The sequence below is a fragment of the Phalangium opilio genome, unplaced genomic scaffold (assembly GCF_054372755.1).
Source record: "Phalangium opilio isolate 3A_F unplaced genomic scaffold, DU_Popi_V2 ptg000041l_1, whole genome shotgun sequence".
Taxonomy (NCBI): domain Eukaryota; kingdom Metazoa; phylum Arthropoda; class Arachnida; order Opiliones; family Phalangiidae; genus Phalangium; species Phalangium opilio.
This window is the reverse complement of record NW_028324165.1, coordinates 6,938,226-6,960,308: the sequence shown is the minus strand read 5'-3', so window position 1 is coordinate 6,960,308 and position 22,083 is coordinate 6,938,226. Positions and strand designations below refer to the sequence as shown.

Here is a 22,083-nt window from a genome sequence, read left to right as displayed (position 1 = left end):
AACCATACAAAGCCTTTAAAGTTAAGCGCTCCAATTTAACTTATAATTATTCGAACATGATCTCAAGAACGATCAACTACCCAACCCAAATTAGACTGACTGAAGTTGAATTCAATTGACCAAAGCCCAATTGACCTACGACCTCTGCCTATCACATTCTATTTATCAGTAACAAAAGCCGCGTGTATCCCACTGGCCAAAACTTAATCCAACAATTAGAACAACACATCGTATGACAAAACAAATTAAGACTTACCCAAATTAGTTGAATAAGATGAAACAATTAGTTCTCGGCTTAATTGTTGTCAATTCACAAAACTTCAACACAACAAACTCGTGAAATATGATTCCAGCTGAAGTTCTCGAAAGTCGAAACACAACCCTAGTTTGGCAAACCGAAAACCGTTCTTCTTGATGGATGATTTAAACAAACCCGTAAATCGGGATCTTCATAAACAGCTAGTAGACAATCAGGCCATACCACTAATATTTCCACAATTCAAACTCAAGGTGGTTTGCAAACCCCGGCTATCTATGAACGTACTTCTCCTTTAAAACCCGAAAAAGAAACACGTCCGTACTGTACAAGTCAAAGTTATTTAGGAAAATTACCGGTAACGTGACTAAAACCGCGCGACTCGCCCACCCAACTAGCCAATGGGGGAACGGTAAGTTATGATCTTTTGTATTCCGCAAAAAGGAAGGGAAAAAAAAGATCAAGATAGATCTGCCGCTTCTTTATGACAATCTACGACAAGATTTTACGGGGAGATAAGTTTTGGGGGGAAGTTATTAGAGAACTACCGTTCTGCACCATTTGCGATGAGTTTTTCGCGCGCTTTTCTATGAAAATTTCTTTAGATTAGTCTTAACCAACACCTTCCTATGAGATTTTTTTTTATTTAAGATTTCAATCTTCACACTTCACCCTAAATTTTTTTTATACAACGGGCCCAGATAAGAACAAAAAAAAAACTAACGTTAATTTTTTTAAGCGGTCATTAAGTTCATTCACACAAAATTCGGGATTTTTCCAGCCCCTTCAATTAGGCCTAATTATTAGATCATAGCCCACTCGATCACGCGCATCACGACGCAAGCTGCTCAGCGCGGATAGAGTCCTATTCTGTTTCTGTAACTCGGAGTTTTTCATCAGAAAAACAAACATATTTTGGTTTTGACATTTTCCATATGCCATATAGTTTTGTTAGAGGAAAAAATTCACTTTCTTATTTAACGTAAACTTTTCATTAGTCCTATGATACCGAGAGTTTTATATTGATAAGCTCGCGATTAATATCAAGTGATAATGTGATATGCAAATTCAGAAATTAAAGGGGTCAACCAAGACTCTTCTCCTTTTCCCCAACCCCTAAAAAGTCTTTTAAGAGTTTGAGACTAGACCTTTTCGACGTTTCGTAAGTCAGATGATGGGGGGCAGAGCCGCGTGCAACTAGCGTGATCGAGTGGGCTGTGGTCAGGGCATAGCCCAATACCCACTCGATCACGCGCTCAACGACGCAAGGTGCTCCGGCTATAGGGTCTGTTTATATTGGCGGTTGGCGCGCTGAGACCCTTGTCTTGATTCTGATTGGCCACAATACAGCGGGCATTTTAAACAATACAAATTACTTCTTAAGCCTTTTCCAATCTTAATTTTTTTGTTTCGTTTCTATTTTGGATTTATTTAAAAAGAAAAATACAATTTATGTTCTAATACAATTAAAACAACGTGACGAAATTTATTCCTGTACAATTTTTTGTTAATTTTTTTAAACCCAGTTCGTGCAAATTCTTTTTTTTTTAATAACTTGCCAAGTTTTTTCCGTTTAATTTCATTTGAAAAAAAATGTTTATTTGTTGAAATTTTCCATAATAAATATTCCCCTAATTTTAGTCATTTCCTCGTCCAAAATCGCGCATTTCCAAATTAAAAGCGTTGTTAAATAAATTTCATTAAGTTCAAATTAAAATAATGTAGAAGGGTTAGTTCTTTTAGTTTTATATTTTGGCTTTAGTTAGTTACTTTAAATAGAAATAACTTATTAAAGTTAAAGGGTTGATCGTCTCCAGAATGAGAACCTTGGAAAGTTTTGTTCCTCAGTTTAAAGTTTCAAATTTCAAATTCGACAAATTTCAAATTTGCCTTGTGACTTAGTGATCTTAAGTCGTCTGCTAAATTTCCTAAGGGCTCCCCTGATTGGATAAGTGTGGGCCTTAGTAGGGGAGATTTTCTCCCCTTTACCACTCCCTTTAGGTGAATAAGTTAGTAAACGTAGTCTGCTAAATTTCATACGAAAGATAAAAATTTAGCAGACGACGTTTACTAACTATATTCACCTATAGTTAGTGGGAAACGGGTGGAAATCTCCCCTACTATGGGTCAGACCCTCACTTAACCAATCAGGAGCCTTCCCCACACTATCCTTTCACTCTGTGAAGTTATGCCGCCATTTTGGTGGAAAGGGGAGGAGCTATTTAAACGAATTTTGTTAGAGGAATAAAACTTTGCGAGGTTAATAAAATCGGTTGGTTACTTAAAAAAAAAATAAATATAAGTTCTTCGTAAATGTTTATTCGCATAACAGAGCAAGATTAATATGAAATTTAATTAAGAGGGAAACAAACAAACTTACTTTTAAATCTGTAATATGAAATGAATACGTAACCCGTTAAATCGGATTAAACACGCTACGATGAATCAAATGAAAAGTTAACACGTAGAACACAAAATGCAATCAATAAATAATAAGAAACAAAGTTTCGATCTATCTAAAAAAAACCCATTTCTTTAATTACCGTAATTAAATCAAATCTGATCATGAATCTCGCTTAATTAATTAATTAATTTCATACGCGACACCCAAAAAAAAAAAAAAAAAAAAACATTACATATTAAAAAAATATGATAAAACCATGCATTCTTTGCTTCGATAACGTATCGTAAATCACATAAATAAATTTCATATTAATCTTGTTCATGTTGAAGTTTTCTTTTTCCACATATTTAAGTAAGTAAGTAACAAAGAAATCTTGTTAACGTTAACGTTCAATTCATCATAGATTAAATTTAAATTTTTGTATCGAACGAACGAACGTGTCACTGGGATCGGAAAATGATAACGAACGAAACGGAACGAAACGAAAAACTCCCAATTAAATTTAATTCCTTAAATTCCTTTTTAAATTCATTAATTAATTAATTAATTACGTTCTTTCTTATTAATGTTGTTGTTAAATATTTTTATTAAATATTCTAAAATAAAAATAGACGATGGCTTATTTTATTTTATTTTTTTAACTCGGGAGCGTGTTTTCTTGTTTCTGTATTTGTTTTTGTTTTTTTTGTAGTGAATTTTGTTTGGTTGTTTTTTTGTTTTTCAATTCCATAATATGTACACGAAAGAATAGAATAAAATAAAATAAAAGTGAAAAACACTTCTCTTACCTTTTTAGTTTAATTCACTTCTTTCTGAAAGAAATGAGGATACTTTTATGTTTTGGTTTTTTTTTTTGCGTGTTGTTTCGGATTCATCGTTAAATCTCTAAAACCACAACCACAAGTGGTAATTTTAACATTTTTTTTTTCTTTTTCTTTCTTTTCATCTCATTCTTAACTTAAACAAAGTTTCTTTTCCAATTCCAAAGTTTTTTTACTTTAGTTCTTTTAAACGATGCGATGTTCGCAAAAAAATTGCAATTTTAAAAAAAAAACTCGATCTCGCGTATCTTTTGTTATTCTTTTTTGTTTTTTTAACGTTGAATAAACATTTTTTTTGTTTTTTAATAGTTATTAGTTGTGAATTTTGATAGCTTTTTCCAAATAATTATATCTGGAACGTTTAGGCGCCTTATTAATGTGTTCCAAAGCCAACCAAGGTCGAGGTTGCATCGTGCTACCTGTAAAACGAATGAAGAAAAAGAAGGAAGAAAGAAATTGCTCGGAGAAATTAGTATTAGTATTAAGTATAAAACCATCGTAAAACTAATCGCTAACAATTCTCACGTGGATTTGGCAGAAAGTCTGGCAAATTAATGCAATACTCTGTCTCTTCTTCGTTAATATATCGCGGAATTCCCATCACAACAATGGCAAATTTGAACTAGCGAGAAAAAAAGAATCATTTGCCAAAATGATTAATTCAACGTAACTTGAAGGAAAAGTGCAGGTAACGTAACATTATACCTTAAAAGAACGACGGTCTTTATTTTATTCAAAAGTAATTACTAATTACCATTTATTTTGTCTTAAAAACGAGGACTAGTGTGCCGCCATGTTTAAAGGGAGGGTGAAGTGGAAAATCAAGTGATTTTTTATTGATTCTTCTACTAATTACAAGACCAGTCTGCATAGTGAAACATTCGGCAAATACGGTTTCCGAATGATTTTAAAATTCAAATTAGGTTCAGATTTTAAGGATAATTTTAAACAAGGACTGCCGACCAATCGCGTAACGCCCTGCCTTTTTATTAACAAAATTCTCGTGGCACGTTCCGTGTCGAATTAAATTTATCACGAGATTTGATAAAATTAGGCGCTCGACGTGATAATCATGGCGCGAGACATGGAGCGTGCCACGAGAATTTTGTTAACAAAAAGGCAGGGCGTTACGCGATTGGTCAGAAGTCCCTGTTTAAAATTATCCTTAAAATATGAACCTAATTTGAATTAATTTTAAAATCATTCGGAATTGGTATTTCCTGAATGTTTCACTATGCAGAATGATCTTATAATTAGTAGAAGAATCGATAAAAAATCACTTGATTTTCTACTTCACCCTCCCTTTAAAGGCGTCTACATGGCGAGGCGTCTGCTACCAAGAACCCGCATGGGATTGTTTCAATCCCGTACTATCTGTAGGGGCAAAAACGGATTTATGGGATAAGAACGTCGGAGTTAGCGAATTCACTCCCCATCCTCGCATACTTTATTGAGAAACTTCGTCTGCTTATATTTTGACTCCACCCACAAATTCTGTATATAGCTACTTCTAGAGATCGAATTTGTGGGTGGAGTCAAAATATAAGCAGACGAAGTTTCTCAATAAAGTATGCGAGGATGGTACTAGAGGCTAAAGGTACGATCCGACGTTCTTATCCCATAAATCCGTTTTTGCTAGGGGTAAGTGGTTCTGGCTACCAGACAGACGCCACACCATGTTTAGAGGCGTGTATTAGCCAACCAGAACCTGCACAGGATAACAACCAATCCCGTAGGGGTAAGTGGTACTGACTAGCAGACGCCACTAAACCAATGGCGGCTCAATAGTCCTCGTTTTAAGACTAATTAAATGAAATAAGAGTTTTTTTTTAATATTAAGAAAAAGGCCGTGCTTTTAAGGTATTATGTTGCACATTACGTTACACAGCACTAACCTTTTCAAATTCTTTATCTGGCACGTCTAATTTCTTTTGAATTCTTTCCTTGACTTTGGAGAAAGGTTCATTCTGTTGTTGGGTTTGTTTTGAATCGCAAATTTAGAGGCTTAGAAACTTAACTAACTAGTATTTTTCTTTTTTGGAATTACTTGTTTAATTTTGAGTAGAAAAGGAACACCGTAAGTTGAGAAAATTTCTTTATAGAAATGAGCGACGGGAATTAGAAGTTCGTCGTCGTTTAAATGTAGCTCGTCTTTGGGTATTTCTTCAATTCTGTATGTTTTCGTTCCCGCTGAGTTTAAACATTCTAATTGGACATCCTCACGTTGCACACTGAAGATTTTGTAGCTTATCACTTCTAATAACCTTTTGGGGGAAAACAAATCGCGTGGCTTGCTTTGACACTAATCATTTGACATATCCAAACGTTCTATGAGTTTATCCCGCCCAAATAAAACGTTCCGAGCGTTTGTCCCGCCCAAATAAAACGTTCCGAGCGTTTGTCCCGCCCAAATAAAACGTTCCGAGCGTTTGTCCCGCCCAAATAAAACGTTCCGAGCGTTTGTCCCGCCCAAATAAAACGTTCCGAGCGTTTGTCCCGCCCAAATAAAACGTTCCGAGCGTTTGTCCCGCCCAAATAATACGTTCTACGCGTTTATCCCGCCCAAATAAAACGATCCGAGCTTTTGTCCCGCCCAAATAAAACGATCCGAGCTTTTGTCCCGCCCAAATAAAACGATCCGAGCTTTTGTCCCGCCCAAATAAAACGTTCCGAGCGTTTGTACCGCCCAAATAAAACGTTCTATGCGTTTGTCCCGCCCAAATAAAACGTTCCAAACTCTTTTCCCGCCCAAATAAAACGTTCTAACCTTTTGTCCCGCCCAAACAAAACGTTCTAACCTTTTGTCCCGCCCAAACAAAACGTTCTAACCTTTTGTCCCGCCCAAATAAAACGTTCTAACCTTTTGTCCCGCCCAAACAAAACGTTCTAACCTTTTGTCCCGCCCAAACAAAACGTTCTAACCTTTTGTCCCGCCCAAACAAAACGTTCTAACCTTTTGTCCCGCCCAAACAAAACGTTCTAACCTTTTGTCCCGCCCAAACAAAACGTTCTAACCTTTTGTCCCGCCCAAACAACCGCCCAAATAAAACGATCCGAGCGTTTGTCCCGCCCAAATAAAACGATCCGAGCGTTTGTCCCACCCAAATAAAACGTTCCAAACTCTTGTCCCGCCCAAATAAAACGTTCCAAACTCTTGTCCCGCCCAAATAAAACGTTCCAAACTTTTGTCCCGCCCAAATAAAACGTTCTACGAACTAGTAAATTACCTAAGCCTTGCAGAAGCACCATCTTCCGTCGATGACTCAACTTGTTTCATGGCTTCTTCCAGTAGATCAGCTACGCAGCCATTTTTATTAGGATAAAGAACTAACTCTTTCTGTTCGGTAGAAAAATTAAAAACGGGGCAACGTTAATCTTAATTAACCCAATTTTTAAATTAAAAGCGCCTCCGTCATCTGACCTCTTCTTTGAGCTTGCTATTGACCCAAACACACTTAAATTGCTTCTTATTTTCTAATTCGTTCACTCTAATGCTGAGTTGCTGGTAGAAGATTTTCTTGGGTTGTTTGGGCTTGTAACACGTCAGTAGGTCTTTTAACATGCCTTCGTAATTAAAGCGCAACGCGCTACCGGGTCCCTCGCGATAATTTTGCGCTTTAAAAAACTGCAACAAATAAGGGTCCGTCCCCAATTTCTGAGCAACGGCGAAAGCCATTTGCTCATAGTTCATACGGTTCGAGAGAACCAAAGTAAAACCCGGGTCATTCGGAATCGTTTTGTCACAGAAAGTGACTTCCACTCGGTAATAGAGATCGCGGAAATAATCCTTCAAACCAATCAATCAAAACGGTAATTACAAATTTCAATCGTGATCGACAAAATGTCACACTTCGTAAGTAATAAAGACTTAATATCTCACCGTGACAGAGGGTAAGTGTGTCTGTGAAGGATTAACAACGTTATTCCCGCTGTTTGTATTTAATGCCGATGCTGCTGCGGATTGTTTAAAGATTTCATCCTCGAGATCTTTGGTTTTTTGGAATACGATTATGTCACCGTCCATTAGTTCCTCCAAAACTTTCTCTAGGGGAAGATCCAAATCTTCGATGGGATCAACGATATTTGGTTTAACTTCCTCGTAAAGAACCAAGCTGGTGTTTGGCGGAAATCCAGCTTTCTCGTTTAAAATTGGTATTAATTCCCCTGAAAAACAAATTACACAAAGTAAATTTATCAGATCTTTGCTGTAAAAATTGTATTTAACAGTAAAGTCACCGCAAATAATCTTATCTCGCTAAGCCTTGCACCTAGGACCACGCTCTGCTACCAATCAATGAAATCATAGGTAGAGAGAAGTCAGAAAAGAATTAGCCTTATTCCTTATCAGCGCCACCTAGTCATAGTGGCGACTTTGAGAACTACTGTAATCGGCAAGCCAACCACTCCAGATGTCGCCAAAATCAGTTGACATCATTTTTTGGTAAGACCCCGGGGCCGAGAGTGCTCGTCAGTGACGTCACCAGATTTTAGCGACATCCGATTGGCTTGCTTATTACAGTAGTTCTCAAAGTCGCCGCTAAGGGTAGGTGGCGCTGATCAGGAATAAGGCTAATTACGGATAGAGGCCAACCAGATGTCGCTAAAATCTGGTGACGTCATTTTTTGGTAAGACCCCGGGGCCGAGAGTCCTCGTCAGTGACGTCACCAGATTTTAGCGACATCTGATTGGCTTGCTTATTACAGTAGTTCTCAAAGTCGCCGCTATGGGTAGGTGGCGCTGATCAGGAATAAGGCTAATTACGGATAGAGGCTTGACGGATAGTAAGTTCTCAAGCCCAGCCCAAAAAACGCGCATAGAAATTAACATTGCTTTCACAAAATCTTGAAAGGATCAACACAGTTACGACATCGCCCTCTTGCTATAGTTATGTCAAGGGGAATAACATCGCGAATAATAACTATGGCTGCTCGTTGCACCTTGCGCGCGCGTCTATTGGAAGTCGCGTTCCTACTAACCAATGAAATCCTAGCATTATTTTCAGGGTTCGTACGAAATTTTTACTCTTGAAATCCCTGACTTTTCCAGGTTATCCCTGACCAAATTTTGGCAATATCCCTGACCATTTTAAGGTATTTACCAGAGCCCACCTCATCACACCTGTCTCATATTTAGCATTGCTCGAAGCATTGTTTGATACACCAAACTAAATCCCTGACATATCCCTGACTTTCTAGCAAAAACCTTTAAATCCCTGACTTTCTAGGAAAAACCTTTAAATCCCTGACTTTCTAGGAAAAACCTTTAAATCCCTGACTTTCTAGGAAAAACCTTTAAATCCCTGACTTTCTAGGAAAAACCTTTAAATCCCTGACTTTCTAGGAAAAACCTTTAAATCCCTGACTTTCTAGGAAAAACCTTTAAATCCCTGACATATCCCTGACTTTCTCTAGGAAAAACCTTTATATCCCTGACATATCCCTGACTTTCTAGGAAAAACCTTTAAATCCCTGACATATCCCTGACTTTCTAGGAAAAACCTTTAAATCCCTGACATATCCCTGACTTTCTAGGAAAAACCTTTAAATCCCTGACTTTCTAGGAAAAACCTTTAAATCCCTGACTTTCTAGGAAAAACCTTTAAATCCCTGACTTTCTAGGAAAAACCTTTAAATCCCTGACTTTCTAGGAAAAACCTTTAAATCCCTGACTTTCTAGGAAAAACCTTTAAATCCCTGACATATCCCTGACTTTCTAGGAAAAACCTTTAAATCCCTGACATATCCCTGACTTTCTAGGAAAAACCTTTAAATCCCTTGCAGCGGTTTCGCCCAGAAACCGTTGCAGACGACAGTGGACGAAAGCTTAAAATTTCAAACCTCTGGGTTATGTTCAGTCCACTGCCGTCAAGTAACTGTCTAAGCCCCAAATATCTAGTTCTATCCGGTTGCCACCCTTCCCCCTATTGAGGAAAGGAGTTAGCATCCTGCGGGAAATGTATAAAAGAGAAATTTTACGTTGTATTAACGCATTCGCATTGACACCCGGGTACAATGTAGTCGTCACTATTTTTGCTGAACCTCATGGTTCAGTTTCGTCTTATATGATTTTATTTAATTTACTAATTTAAATTAAGTTAAAAGTTAGTCTCCAACCACGGATCTCCGATAGCGGCACAACCAAGAAGAACCTGGGTAATATGATTTTAACACTTAGCGTTGTGACTACGGTCCTCCTTTATAAGGATTGACTGAACGCCTTGTACACGGAAAATTTTTTCCGTTACACCCTGACATATCCCTGACTTTCTAGGAAAAACCTTTAAATCCCTGACTTTCTAGGAAAAACCTTTAAATCCCTGACTTTCTAGGAAAAACCTTTAAATCCCTGACTTTCTAGGAAAAACCTTTAAATCCCTGACTTTCTAGGAAAAACCTTTAAATCCCTGACTTTCTAGGAAAAACCTTTAAATCCCTGACTTTCTAGGAAAAACCTTTAAATCCCTGACTTTCTAGGAAAAACCTTTAAATCCCTGACTTTCTAGGAAAAACCTTTAAATCCCTGACTTTCTAGGAAAAACCTTTAAATCCCTGACTTTCTAGGAAAAACCTTTAAATCCCTGACTTTCTAGGAAAAACCTTTAAATCCCTGACTTTCTAGGAAAAACCTTTAAATCCCTGACTTTCTAGGAAAAACCTTTAAATCCCTGACTTTCTAGGAAAAACCTTTAAATCCCTGACTTTTCCCCCCTAATTTTAATATCCCTGACTTATCCAGATTCCGTACGAACCCTGATTTTTCCCCAATAAGCCTAAATTACAACAAAGTACATCGAAACAAATGAACTTACTAGCTTTAGATGTGATAGGCACGTAACTATGCCCGACGTAGGCAATTTTCTTCTCCTTTGGGTTGTAAAGCTTAAAGAACAGCAAGACATCGCTTTCTTTATCAAATTCGGGTAAAGCTGTGGCCCCCGAATCTGGTTCCACCGTTTCCAGAAAAATAGTCCAAGGACTATTACTCTCCGCCAAATCAATAACCGCTTTATTAAGATCGGCTTCCACGTCCAACGCCGCGGGTCGAGAGGTTAGATTCGAACGAGGTGCAATGGGCCACGGACGGATCATTGACAAAGGATAACGCTGAAATGGTGGTAAACATTGACATCGTAACCCCAACAATATTATAGCATAGTGTAATGTTAATCCTATGGAGGGGGGTATGTTCACGAACATTTTACTGAATTACTCGGCCCCTGTTTGTCGTAGCCCTACGTTTTTAGTATGGTTGGATGGGGGACAAATTGGACTATAACATACTCAAAGAGCATCCCCCTATCTCTAGTAGAACCAGAGTTATGAGCCTCCAAAGTATAGTGTAATGTTAATCTTATGGAGGGGATGTTCACGAACATTTTGCTTAATTACTCGACCCCTGTTTGACGCAAATTTCCCCGATTTCCCTGAATTTTACTAAAAATTATAAATTTCCCTGAGGTCTTTGTCAACTATTTATTTCCCTGATTTTTCCCTGTTTCCCTGTTTCGTACGAACCGTAGGATTAATAACAACATTACCATTTGATCAGAGATTAATTCTAGTAGCTCTTGTAACGTCGTTGACTTTTTGACTTTGAAAATCCTATAATTGACTTTATCGGGGTCGAAAAGATCATTGCCTTGATGACCGCAGAAATGATCTTCCGTTAACACTTGAACATTCATATATAAATGCGCTTCGTTCCTCTCTTTACGTTTTAAGGCTTCTTGTCGTCTATTGATTAACAGACGGTTAATTACGACAAAGAGTCCTAGAAAGTGTGCGTAACACAGGGTTCGTACAAAATTTTTGGGATGAAATTCCCTGACTAACTTGAACAAATTTCCCTGACCATTTGCAATAACGTACATGGCGAACGTATATGAAAACCAATCTATATTCACTCAAATAATTTTTGCACGAGTTATTTTTATAAAAATTAGCCAATTAATTCGTTTAAATTTAATTTGAAGTAAATCATAAATAACCTGAGCGAGCGAAGCGAGCTCCGCCAATTTGGGACTTTGCTCAAATCTCAGACAAAAAGTTTTCTTGTCACCATTATACTTTAAATTTCCCTCCAATATATTTTTCCCTGACTTTTTAGGTCTATTTTAAATTTCCCTGACTTTTCCCTGACTTTTTAGGTCTATTTTAAATTTCCCTGACTTTTCCCTGACTTTTTAGGCCCATTTTCAATTTTCCTGACTTTTCCCTGACTTTTTAGGTCTATTTTAAATTTCCCTGACTTTTTAGGCCCATTTTCAATTTCCCTGACTTTTTAGGCCCATTTTCAATTTCCCTGACTTTTTAGGCCCATTTTCAATTTCCCTGACTTTTTAGGCCCATTTTCAATTTCCCTGACTTTTCCGGCCCATTTTCAATTTCCCTGACTTTTCCCTGACTTTTTAGGCCCATTTTCAATTTCCCTGACTTTTTAGGCCCATTTTCAATTTCCCTGACTTTTCCGGCCCATTTTCAATTTACCTGACATTTCCCTGACTTTTTAGGCCCATTTTCAATTTCCCTGACTTTTTAGGCCCATTTTCAATTTCCCTGACTTTTCCGGCCCATTTTCAATTTCCCTGACATTTCCCTGACTTTTTAGGCCCATTTTCAATTTCCCTGACTTTTTAGGTCCATTTTAAATTTCCCTGACTTTTCCCTGACTTTTTTAGGTCCATTTTAAATTTCCCTGACTTTTCCCTAACTTTTTAGGTCCATTTTAAATTTCCCTGACATTTCCCTAACTTTTTAGGTCCATTTTAAATTTCCCTGACTTTTCCCTGACATTTTAGGCCCATTTTGAATTTCCCTGACTTTTTAGGCCCATTTTCAATTTCCCTGACTTATTAGGCCCATTTTCAATTTCCCTGACTTTTCAGGCCCATTTTCAATTTCCCTGACATTTCCCTGACTTTTTAGGCCCAATTTAAATTTCCCTGACTTTTTAGGCCCATTTTAAATTTTCCTGACTTTTCCAGGTATTTCCAGGTCGTGTACGAACCCTGTAACAGCACACCGAATTAAAACTTATTTACTTTTCTTCTTGAAGCCTTTCGGCTAACTGTTCGGGAATGTCTGACTCGGAAACCGGTTGTAGAACATCTTCTACAAGTGTAACTACAGAGCGTTAGATAACTCCCCCATCCTATAAGGTTTAATGCGTAGTTTCCGAGGGGTCGGACGTTCGGCATTTTAGTGTACGGGATTTTGAGATTTCAAGATTTTGCCCCAGATTTTGAGATTCTGACTCAGATTTTCAGATTCTGACTCAGATTTTAGAAATCTGGAAATCTACTCCAAGATTTTAAGATTTCGGGATTTTACAGGAGATTTTCAGATTTTGAACGCGATTTTCAGATTTCGAAGGAGATTTTGGGATTTTGTTTAGGATTTTCAGATTTTGAAGGAGATTTCGGGCTTTGGAACAAGATTTTCAGATTTTGAAAGAGATTTTCGGATTTCGAGGAGATTTTCGGATTTCGATATTTTAGGATGAGATTTCGGGATTTTACGTTAAGATTTCGGGATTTCTAGATTTTAATGTGAGATTTCGGGATTTTAGGTGAAGATTTCGGGATTTTCAGGTTTTAAAATAGGGATTTCGGGATTTTCAGATATTAAGGTAGGGATTTCTAGATTTTGACGTGAGATTTTAAAATTTTCAGATTTTGACGTGAGATTTTAAAATTTTCAGATTTTGACGTGAGATTTTAAGATTTTTAGATTTTGACGTGAGATTTTAAAATTTTCAGATTTTGACGTGAGATTTTAAAATTTTCAGATTTTGACGTGAGATTTTAAAATTTTCAGATTTTGACGTGAGATTTTAAAATTTTCAGATTTTGACGTGAGATTTTAAGATTTTCAGATTTTGACGTGAGATTTTAAAATTTTCAGATTTTGACGTGAGATTTTAAAATTTTCAGATTTTGACGAGAGATTTTAAAATTTTCAGATTTTGACGTGAGATTTTAAGATTTTGACGTGAGATTTTAAGATTTTTAGATTTTGACGTGAGATTTCGAGATTTTCGAGAGAGATTTTAAACAGATTTCAAACGAAGTGTACGGGATTTTGACAAACGTCCGACCCCCCGGTAGTTTTTCTAAAAAATTATCCAAACCAACTTACGAATTTCCGAATCTCTAATATAAACCAACATATAAGCGTTAGTACAATGTTTAACGGTAATATCGTCTTCGTGTCCTCCAAAATTATGATCTATGGCTTCTTGCTTGGTACATCTGGAGACAACGTCATCGTCGAACTTACACCATTTACCATCGCCTTTGGGATTGATAAAAACTACGTAATGTCCTCCGTGATTATCTCCGCTATGAACTAGAACGGCGTGAAGCGTATAAGTGATAGGCGGCGTCGAACCGGGTGTCGTAGCGGCTAAAGGAGCTAATGCCGGATTAGCCGTGACTGAAAGCGGTGTCGGGTCCTTAGTATTTTGCGTTTGCGATTGAATTAGCTGCTGTTGATGTTGGGGGCTTTGTAGAAACTTATCCAAATTTAACTTTTCGGGAAATTCGAATCGGTCGTTGATCTTTATGTTCGTATCAGTCTGGGGATCGTATTGAAACCGTAAGAGGTGTAAATGTAAAACGGGTGGAAACGAAGAGAAGACAATCCCCTTTTCCGCTTCCTGAAGACCGTATTGACCGGCATCGTATTTATTCTCACCGTCTAAAGTTTCAACTGCGCAGTAATCGCTGAAAGACTCGTAAACTGATGAAAACAAACATAAAAATATAAATCAAACCCCTTCTGTTTTTTTAAGATATGTAGGCCTACAGGTTATACTTTTAAAGGAAAATGTTCAGGTAACGTAACATTATATTATACTTTAAAAGAATGATTGGCCTTTTTTCTAAATATAAAAGGAATTAAATATTAAAATTAAAATAAATGATCTCTTATTACAAAATAATTTGCATTTAATTAGTCTTAAAAATAATCAAGGACTACTGCGCCATCCGCCATTGGTTTAGTGGCGTCTGCTAGCCCGAACCCACTTAACCCTTACCATTTTCAGTCTCTAAGAAGAATTCAACCAATTCCGTAGAAGTAAGAGGTTCGGTTTAGCAGACGCCACTAAACCCAACCAATCACGTAGGGGTAAGAGGTTTGGTTTAGCAGACTCCACTAAACCCAACCAATCCCATAGGGGTAGAAGTTTCTATTTAGCAGACTCCACTAAAGCCAACCAATCACGTAGGGGTAAGAGGTTCGGTTTAGCAGACGCCACTAAACCCAACCAATCCCATAGGGGTAGGAGTTTCTATTTAGCAGACTCCACTAAACCCAACCAATCCCATAGGGGTAGGAGTTTCTATTTAGCAGACTCCACTAAAGCCAACCAATCACGTAGGGGTAAGAGGTTCGGTTTAGCAGACGCCACTAAACCCAACCAATCCCATAGGGGTAGGAGTTTCTATTTAGCAGACTCCACTAAACCCAACCAATCCCATAGGGGTAGGAGTTTCTATTTAGCAGACTCCACTAAAGCCAACCAATCACGTAGGGGTAAGAGGTTCGGTTTAGCAGACGCCACTAAACCCAACCAATCCCATAGGGGTAGGAGTTTCTATTTAGCAGACTCCACTAAACCCAACCAATCCCATAGGGGTAGGAGTTTCTATTTAGCAGACTCCACTAAAGCCAACCAATCACGTAGGGGTAAGAGGTTCGGTTTAGCAGACGTCACCAAACCCAACCAATCCCATAGGGGTAGGAGTTTCTATTTAGCAGACGCCACTAAACCCAACCAATCCCATAGGGGTAGGAGTTTCTATTTAGCAGACGCCACTAAACCCAACCAATCACGTAGGGGTAGGAGTTTCTATTTAGCAGACGCCACTAAACCCAACCAATCACGTAGGGGTAGGAGTTTCTATTTAGCAGACTCCACTAAAGCTAACCAATCACGTAGGGGTAAGAGGTTCGGTTTAGCAGACGTCACCAAACCCAACCAATCACGTAGGGGTAGGAGTTTCTATTTAGCAGACTCCACTAAAGCCAACCAATCACGTAGGGGTAAGAGGTTCTGTTTAGCAGACGCCACTAAACCATTTTCAGTCTGTAAGAAGAATTCAACCAATGGCAATCACGTACAGGTAAGTGGTTCAGTTTAGCAGACGCCACTAAAGCAACGTCGGATGGCGCAGTAGTCCTTGATTGTTTTTAAGACTAATTAAATGCTAATTATCATATTGTAATAAGAGATCATTTATTTAATTCCTTTTATATTTAGAAATACGCCGTTCTTTTAATTAAGTAATAATGTTACGTTATCGGAACTTTTCAGGACTAAGGCAAAAAAAAAAAAAACTCACTATTTTTCTTGCCCTTAACGTTTAATTGAATATCATAAAAGGGTTCCACCCTTGATGATGTGTAACTAACGTGTTTGCACCGGATAAAAGACTAAAATAACGATAAACCGTTGATGAAAAACCAATTCGCGACTACATTAACCTATAGATAGTCTTTTACAAGTTCTTACAATCATTTTCCCTTCGAACAACCTCGGTATTGTTCCTTCAACGCAAGTTCCTTTCATTTTACTTTCCATATTGTCCAACAACTTTAATCAGAACAAAAAACTTGAAGTTGACGTACGCTGTTTCCAAACCAACTTCCAAATTGGAACTCACCACTCGACAAAGCTCTTGTACATCATGTTGCATAAAGGAATCCAACGTTTCCCATCCAAAAGATTTGGTTAATTTTTTAGTACCAACGGGTTTATCAAAAAATTGAAGTTCGTGAAAGACCCTCTGTAAAGCCAAGGCGACACTCTTTGAGGAATCGTCACTCTCCGTTGGCATTTGGTAAACAGCCTTGCGTAATTTATTAGTGAAAAACAAAGTTTGTAGGAGCGAGTTCATATAGCAGGTAGCACCCTGGTTTTTAAGGCCAACGTAGCCCGTGTGTTTCTTAGAGTCCCAACTGACTCCGTGGGGTGCATCCGCGCAAACCCAAACTTCTAAGATGATAGAGTCGTCCTTAATGTATCCTTTTTCAGGATCCATGATGTCCTGTGACAAGTCCTGGGGTTAAAATCTTAAAAAGTGCGTCACTCGCTTTTTTTGGAATAGTAAGGGTTGCTACAAAGATCTCTTTCCCCGGCTACTCTTACAATAAATACTCCCCAATTCCTTTTACTAGCAATTTGCTTAGGTCGCTCTAACCAAGGATCATGCGTAACCTGAAAGAAATCGGCGCGCTAACTGTGGAACAGCTCGGGTAGGGTGGGACTCCAAAAAATGGGGGAGGAATAGTCGGACTAAATTGTAATTGGTTCGTGTGCAGCCCTTCTAAGCCAAAAACGTTCCCCTTGCCCATGGCACTGACTAACATGAATGATGTAACAAAGGATCATGCGTAACCTGAGAGAAATCGGGCGCGCTAACTGTGGCACAACTCAGGTCGGGTGGGACTCCAAAAATGGGGGAGGAATAGTCGGACTAAATTGTAATTGGTTCGTGTGCAGCCCTTCTAAGCCAAAAACGTTCCCCCTTGCCCATGGCACTGACTAAAATGATTGATGTAACAAAGGATCATGCGTAACCTGAGAGAAATCGGGCGCGCTGTGGAACAGCTCAGGTAGGGTGGGACTCCAAAAAATGGGGGAGGAATAGTCGGACTAAATTGTAATTGGTTCGTGTGCAGCCCTTCTTAACCAAAAACGTTCCGCCTTGCCCATGGCACTGACTAACATGATTGATGTAACAAAGGATCATGCGTAACCTGAAAGAAATCGGGCGCGCTAACTGTGGCACAGCTCAGGTAGGGTGGGACTCCAAAAAATGGGGGAGGAATAGTCGGAATAAATTGTAATTGGTTCGTGTGTAGCCCTTCTTAGCCAAAAACGTTCCCCCTTGCCCATGGCACTGACTAACCTATAACCAACCCTTGTGGACCCATGACTGACATGTGTAGCAACCCTTACAATAAATTTAAATACAAAACTTTACATTAATAGTCATAAAATGGCTGAAACCCCAATCATTTTCTTTACTGTAGAATAAATGTTGAATTTCTGCGTAACAAACGCGATAAACAAAATAGAAAAAAGATTAGTAACAATGTATTCATTCATTTCACACTATTAATTAAAGGGACTGTAAAGAAGGCATCGGCGGGTGGGTAAAAATTATTTGAAATACGTCAGAGGCACGTGACCAAGGAGAGGCGTGGTTCAAAGAAGCTTAGTTCGTTTTATTTCGAAAACCACCACTTCATGGAATTGGCGCTGCAATCTCGCGAAAAAATGGACTAGATGTTAACTAGTCCCACTCCATGAGGAGTCTTTGTATCTTGGCATCACGTGATGTCTGTGACGTATTTCAAATAATTTTTACCCACCCGCCGATGCCTTCTTTGCAGTCCCTTTAACGAAGAATATTTACTTCTTTTAAAAGTATCTACGCCTTCTTTCTGACTTATTAACCTCAACTCCGCTACCGCATTACACGACCAAGTGCTGCGAACGAAAACCAAATAAACTTGGTTTCACGCAAACGGAAATAACAGTCCATTAAGTTAAAAAATTAATTTTAATCTTACGACGATTCTGATTCTCCGTTACACTGTAAGAAGAAACCCAAACTCTTCGTTGGTTGTCGATCTTGACCCTGGTTTGTTCTAGGCATTGCCATAATTTTCCTAGCATTTTTAAAACCACGAATTACGATATCGCTAACTAACACATCGTGTACCTAATAATAAAACTATCTTACCAAGGTAAATTTCTTACAAACGTAGGCGGACTTAAAACTGTTTCCTTCATTTTACTAAAATTAGTTACTATGAATCTGAAGGTAGCCTCAGAACGGGCTTCGTCTATTAAAAAGTTAACGGAGATTAAGGAACGTACGTTCAACGTTTGACCACCGTAATTAAAATCGACAAATGAAAATTATTAATGAACCTTCTTCCTCCATTGCTTCTTCTTGAGATATATTACCACCGGTTGCTGTGGCGTCTTGCCCAAATTCCCCGTTTAAAAATTTTCCATCGTCAGTATTTGAATCGGCACTCTGTGTTCTCGTATCTGACAATTATATTCAAATTTTACCAGACTTAAATTATATTATATTTTAGTATTTGGTGCACGGTATAATTTTAGAGTCTGAGATTTTGATGGGATTTGACGTAGCTTTTTCAGACAGAGATTGTTTAAATTTCTTTCTTATGAATTTCATTTGTAGAAATGGGTTTTGTTAGAAGAAAATACATAATTTTTCACATATTATGTTAAAATAACTTAAACTAAATGCACTAACATTGTAGCGGACAGCTACATTCAATGCAACAGTAATATGAGCATTTTTCAACGTTGTAGTTATAATAATATAAACTAAATGCATTAATAACTTAATGTAACAGTAATATGAGAGTTTTTAAAATGGGAAGTTAATAGAGATTAATTAACGCCTCCAGTAATTCTAATAAAATTCAAGGCAAAATGAAATGTTCTGAAAAATATTTCAATTATTAAACTTAGATTGATCAGGGTTCATACAACTTTTGGAAAAGCGATTTTTCTGAGTTTTCCCCATCTACAATACAGATCTGTGTCACTATACATTTCCCTGATCTTTTCAGGTTTTTTCCTTGATTTTTTCTCCTACATGTCCCTAATTTTCGCCCCTATATTTCCCTAATTTTCGCCCCTCTATTTCCCTTATTTTCGCCCCTATATCTCCCTAATTTTCGCCCCTATATCTCCCTAATTTTCGCCCCTATATCTCCCTAATTTTCGCCCCTATATCTCCCTAATTTTCGCCCCTATATCTCCCTAATTTTCGCCCCTATATCTCCCTAATTTTCGCCCCTATATCTCCCTAATTTTCGCCCCTATATCTCCCTAATTTTCGCCCCTATATCTCCCTAATTTTCGACCCTATATCTCCCTAATTTTCGACCCTATATCTCCCTAATTTTCGCCCCTATATCTCCCTAATTTTCGCCCCTATATTTCCCCGATTTTCGGCCCCTATATTTCCCTTATTTTCGCTCCTATATTTCCCTGATTTTCGGTCCCTATATTTCCCTGATTTTCGCTCCTATATTTCCCTGATTCTTGAAGGTTTTTCTCCTATATTCCCCAGGTTTTTCCCCTATATTCCCCAGGTTTTTTTCATACATGGAGTAATAACAACGGGAGTAGTTTTTCATAATGCAAGCAACCCCTTCAGAGCAAATTTACTCAAACATCACAAATTTCCCCGATTTTATTAAAAATTCTAAATTTCCCTGAGTTTTCCAGGTTTGTACAAACCCTATCAAAACCAATACAAGTGTGGTTAACTGGCCATTCCAATCTCTCTTTAACACATTTAAAGCAGCAATATTTGTTAGGAAAGCTCATTTAGATCTGATTAATTATTACCTGTAGTAGTACCTGTTCTTATAAATAAATAAAAACTATGAGAACAGAAAGCCTTGACCACTTTGTAATTTCAGGCCTCTATACTAACTAATAAGATTCACGTATTTAGATGCTTCGATCCTTCAATTCATTTATGAATATTTAATATTGAATTATAAGCAAATAGATATTGAGTACTCACAACATACACGGAAACAAAATATTTTCAGCATTAAGAATGCTTAGAATAAATAAAATATTTAACGTAGCGGAGAAACATTTATATTATTCCCTTTATAATTATTATTTTACCAACTTGTAAACAGTACATATGATAGGTAAAAGACATTTTAATTATAGTCAGAGTATCTACGTAAAAACTTTCTACTTTTAATCTAAAATAAATAAAAACACTCCCACACAGCTCCAAAGTACGTAAGTAACGTTGTTAGTATAAAAATCAATGATTAAAATGTTTTAACATTGAAAGTGTAGGTCGTGCAGACTCTAAACGTACGTAAGCATTATAATGAGCTTGCAATAAACGGTAGTACGGTACCTTCCAATTTAAATTTCTTTCTTAGCCTTATTTAATTCCATAACACGATGATAAGTCAATTTTGCTTACTCAACTTTTGGAATACAAATTTCTATATATATTTTGTTAATTTAATTTCCCATATATTCTTATAAAATTAAAATTAAAATTAAAGTAAACGTGGTTTATGCCTACAAGACTTTAAAATGATTATTTAAAACACTAATGATTTTTTCCAACAGAAAAATACACAGGTTAGTGCTTGGTTACACCCCTGATTTTTATAATTTTTTTCATAGGGGTAAAACTGTTCTAAAAGCTATATTATTTCTAATAACATCGCCTAATAAAAAACGCCTATTGCATACTAATTTAATGTGTTAAAAGACTACATATAAGATTCGTAAATTAATTTTTACGGATTGTTTAAATTAAGCAAGCAATTTAAGGGATAGATATGATTAGCATAGGCTTAGGGTAAGATGACTAGGCTTAATAGACGCCAAAACCGGCCATTATAAAGGTATTTTAGGTTAAGCAACAGTCATTAACTAAGATAGTTCGGCGTGTTAATTGGTTAAATAGATGCGGAATACGTAAAACGAGGTTTATTTACCTGATAGATAAAGTTCTCGGCAATTTGATATTTTCACTACACCGGGATATGTTAGGCAGTGAAGCCCCGGTTACAAAATATTAACCAAGCGGCCGCTGCTAAACACGCGAGCGCCTATGAAGGCAGGCAGGGCGCGGGGTAGGAGTCAGACAAGCGGAGAGAAGGGGAAAAATAGGCGGCCTAGTGCACTGCCTACGTCTATAATGGCTCTCAATACAAACACACATCTACCTAAGCCTCGGTCTTTTAGGGTTAGCGTGGGGGGTGAAGCCTTAGAAGTTAGAAATGATAGTTAACTAACCTTCTCTCGTGTCCATTTCCTCTGGTTCTGACTGATTATCCTTGTCGTCAGGTCCGAGGCTGACGTAATTTACGGACATATTGTCACTCGGTACAACCGTTTGTTTCTGTTTTTTCAATTTACCCGCCGACGTGACCGTTTCTTTGAACGCGCTACCTGTCGAATTCTTGCCAGAGACGGTCACTTTCACGTGTTTACTGTTTATTCGCCCAATGTCTGCTGATAAGGCTTTCTCCTCGATTGACGAATAAAATATAATTTCGAAATATTTACACGCACCTTTTAATTCATTTGGAAAAACCCCGTAAAATTCTCCGAATAAACTTTCGAACCCGTCTTGAAAACACAAAAGGGGATTTTCTTTCTCAAGCGAAACAACGCGCCGGGCGGTGAAGTTGCATTCGCGCCTGTTTTGACGTTTTTCTGTACAATAGGATATTGCCTCCAATATTAGGCTATTACCCGAGTTTAAAACAATCCAATTAAACGTACAAATTTAAGTCGAGCCTTTAAAATAATAATAATTTAGGGGTTAATTACGCGAGGTCGTTATATTTCGTCGAGAAATTTTCCACCATCGACGTAAGATCCAAAATGGCAGCCAAATTTCACCTCGCTGTCGCTAGAGGCACGGATAACGTAGCCGCGTAGGATTTTGATTGGTTAAAATTCTGTATGAACTTTTAAATCAAAAACATTGTATCATGGGCCGATTAACTATAAAAGTTACACGCTTTTGGTCTTAAGGACAATTCTT

The 22,083-nt window shown here is 37.6% G+C and overlaps 1 protein-coding gene across 7 annotated transcripts; it reads right to left on the bottom strand.

Moving 5' to 3' along the window:
* Positions 1 to 1,656: 1,656 nt before the first annotated feature.
* Usp7 (Ubiquitin-specific protease 7) lies at positions 1,657 to 21,941 on the bottom strand. Of its 7 annotated transcripts, none has more exons than XM_089835496.1 (20): positions 21,327 to 21,941; positions 18,429 to 18,551; positions 18,238 to 18,340; positions 18,065 to 18,163; positions 17,908 to 17,981; positions 17,473 to 17,537; positions 16,150 to 16,545; positions 15,999 to 16,079; positions 15,829 to 15,919; positions 13,619 to 14,221; positions 12,523 to 12,604; positions 11,020 to 11,215; positions 10,291 to 10,585; positions 7,362 to 7,645; positions 6,903 to 7,268; positions 6,709 to 6,818; positions 5,529 to 5,745; positions 5,377 to 5,448; positions 3,998 to 4,103; positions 1,657 to 3,900 (listed from the first exon to the last, which is right to left on the bottom strand). In XM_089835496.1, the coding sequence occupies exons 1-20, from the start codon at positions 21,403 to 21,405 to the stop codon at positions 3,794 to 3,796; spliced, it is 3,549 nt and encodes a 1,182-aa protein (XP_089691622.1). In that variant the 5' UTR covers positions 21,406 to 21,941; the 3' UTR covers positions 1,657 to 3,793. The 7 variants fall into 7 exon arrangements, with proteins under 7 accessions (XP_089691622.1, XP_089691623.1, XP_089691625.1 ...); XM_089835497.1 differs by having other exon boundaries at positions 4,007 to 4,103; XM_089835499.1 differs by having other exon boundaries at positions 12,523 to 12,592.
* Between the last annotated feature and the right edge of the window lie 142 nt (positions 21,942 to 22,083).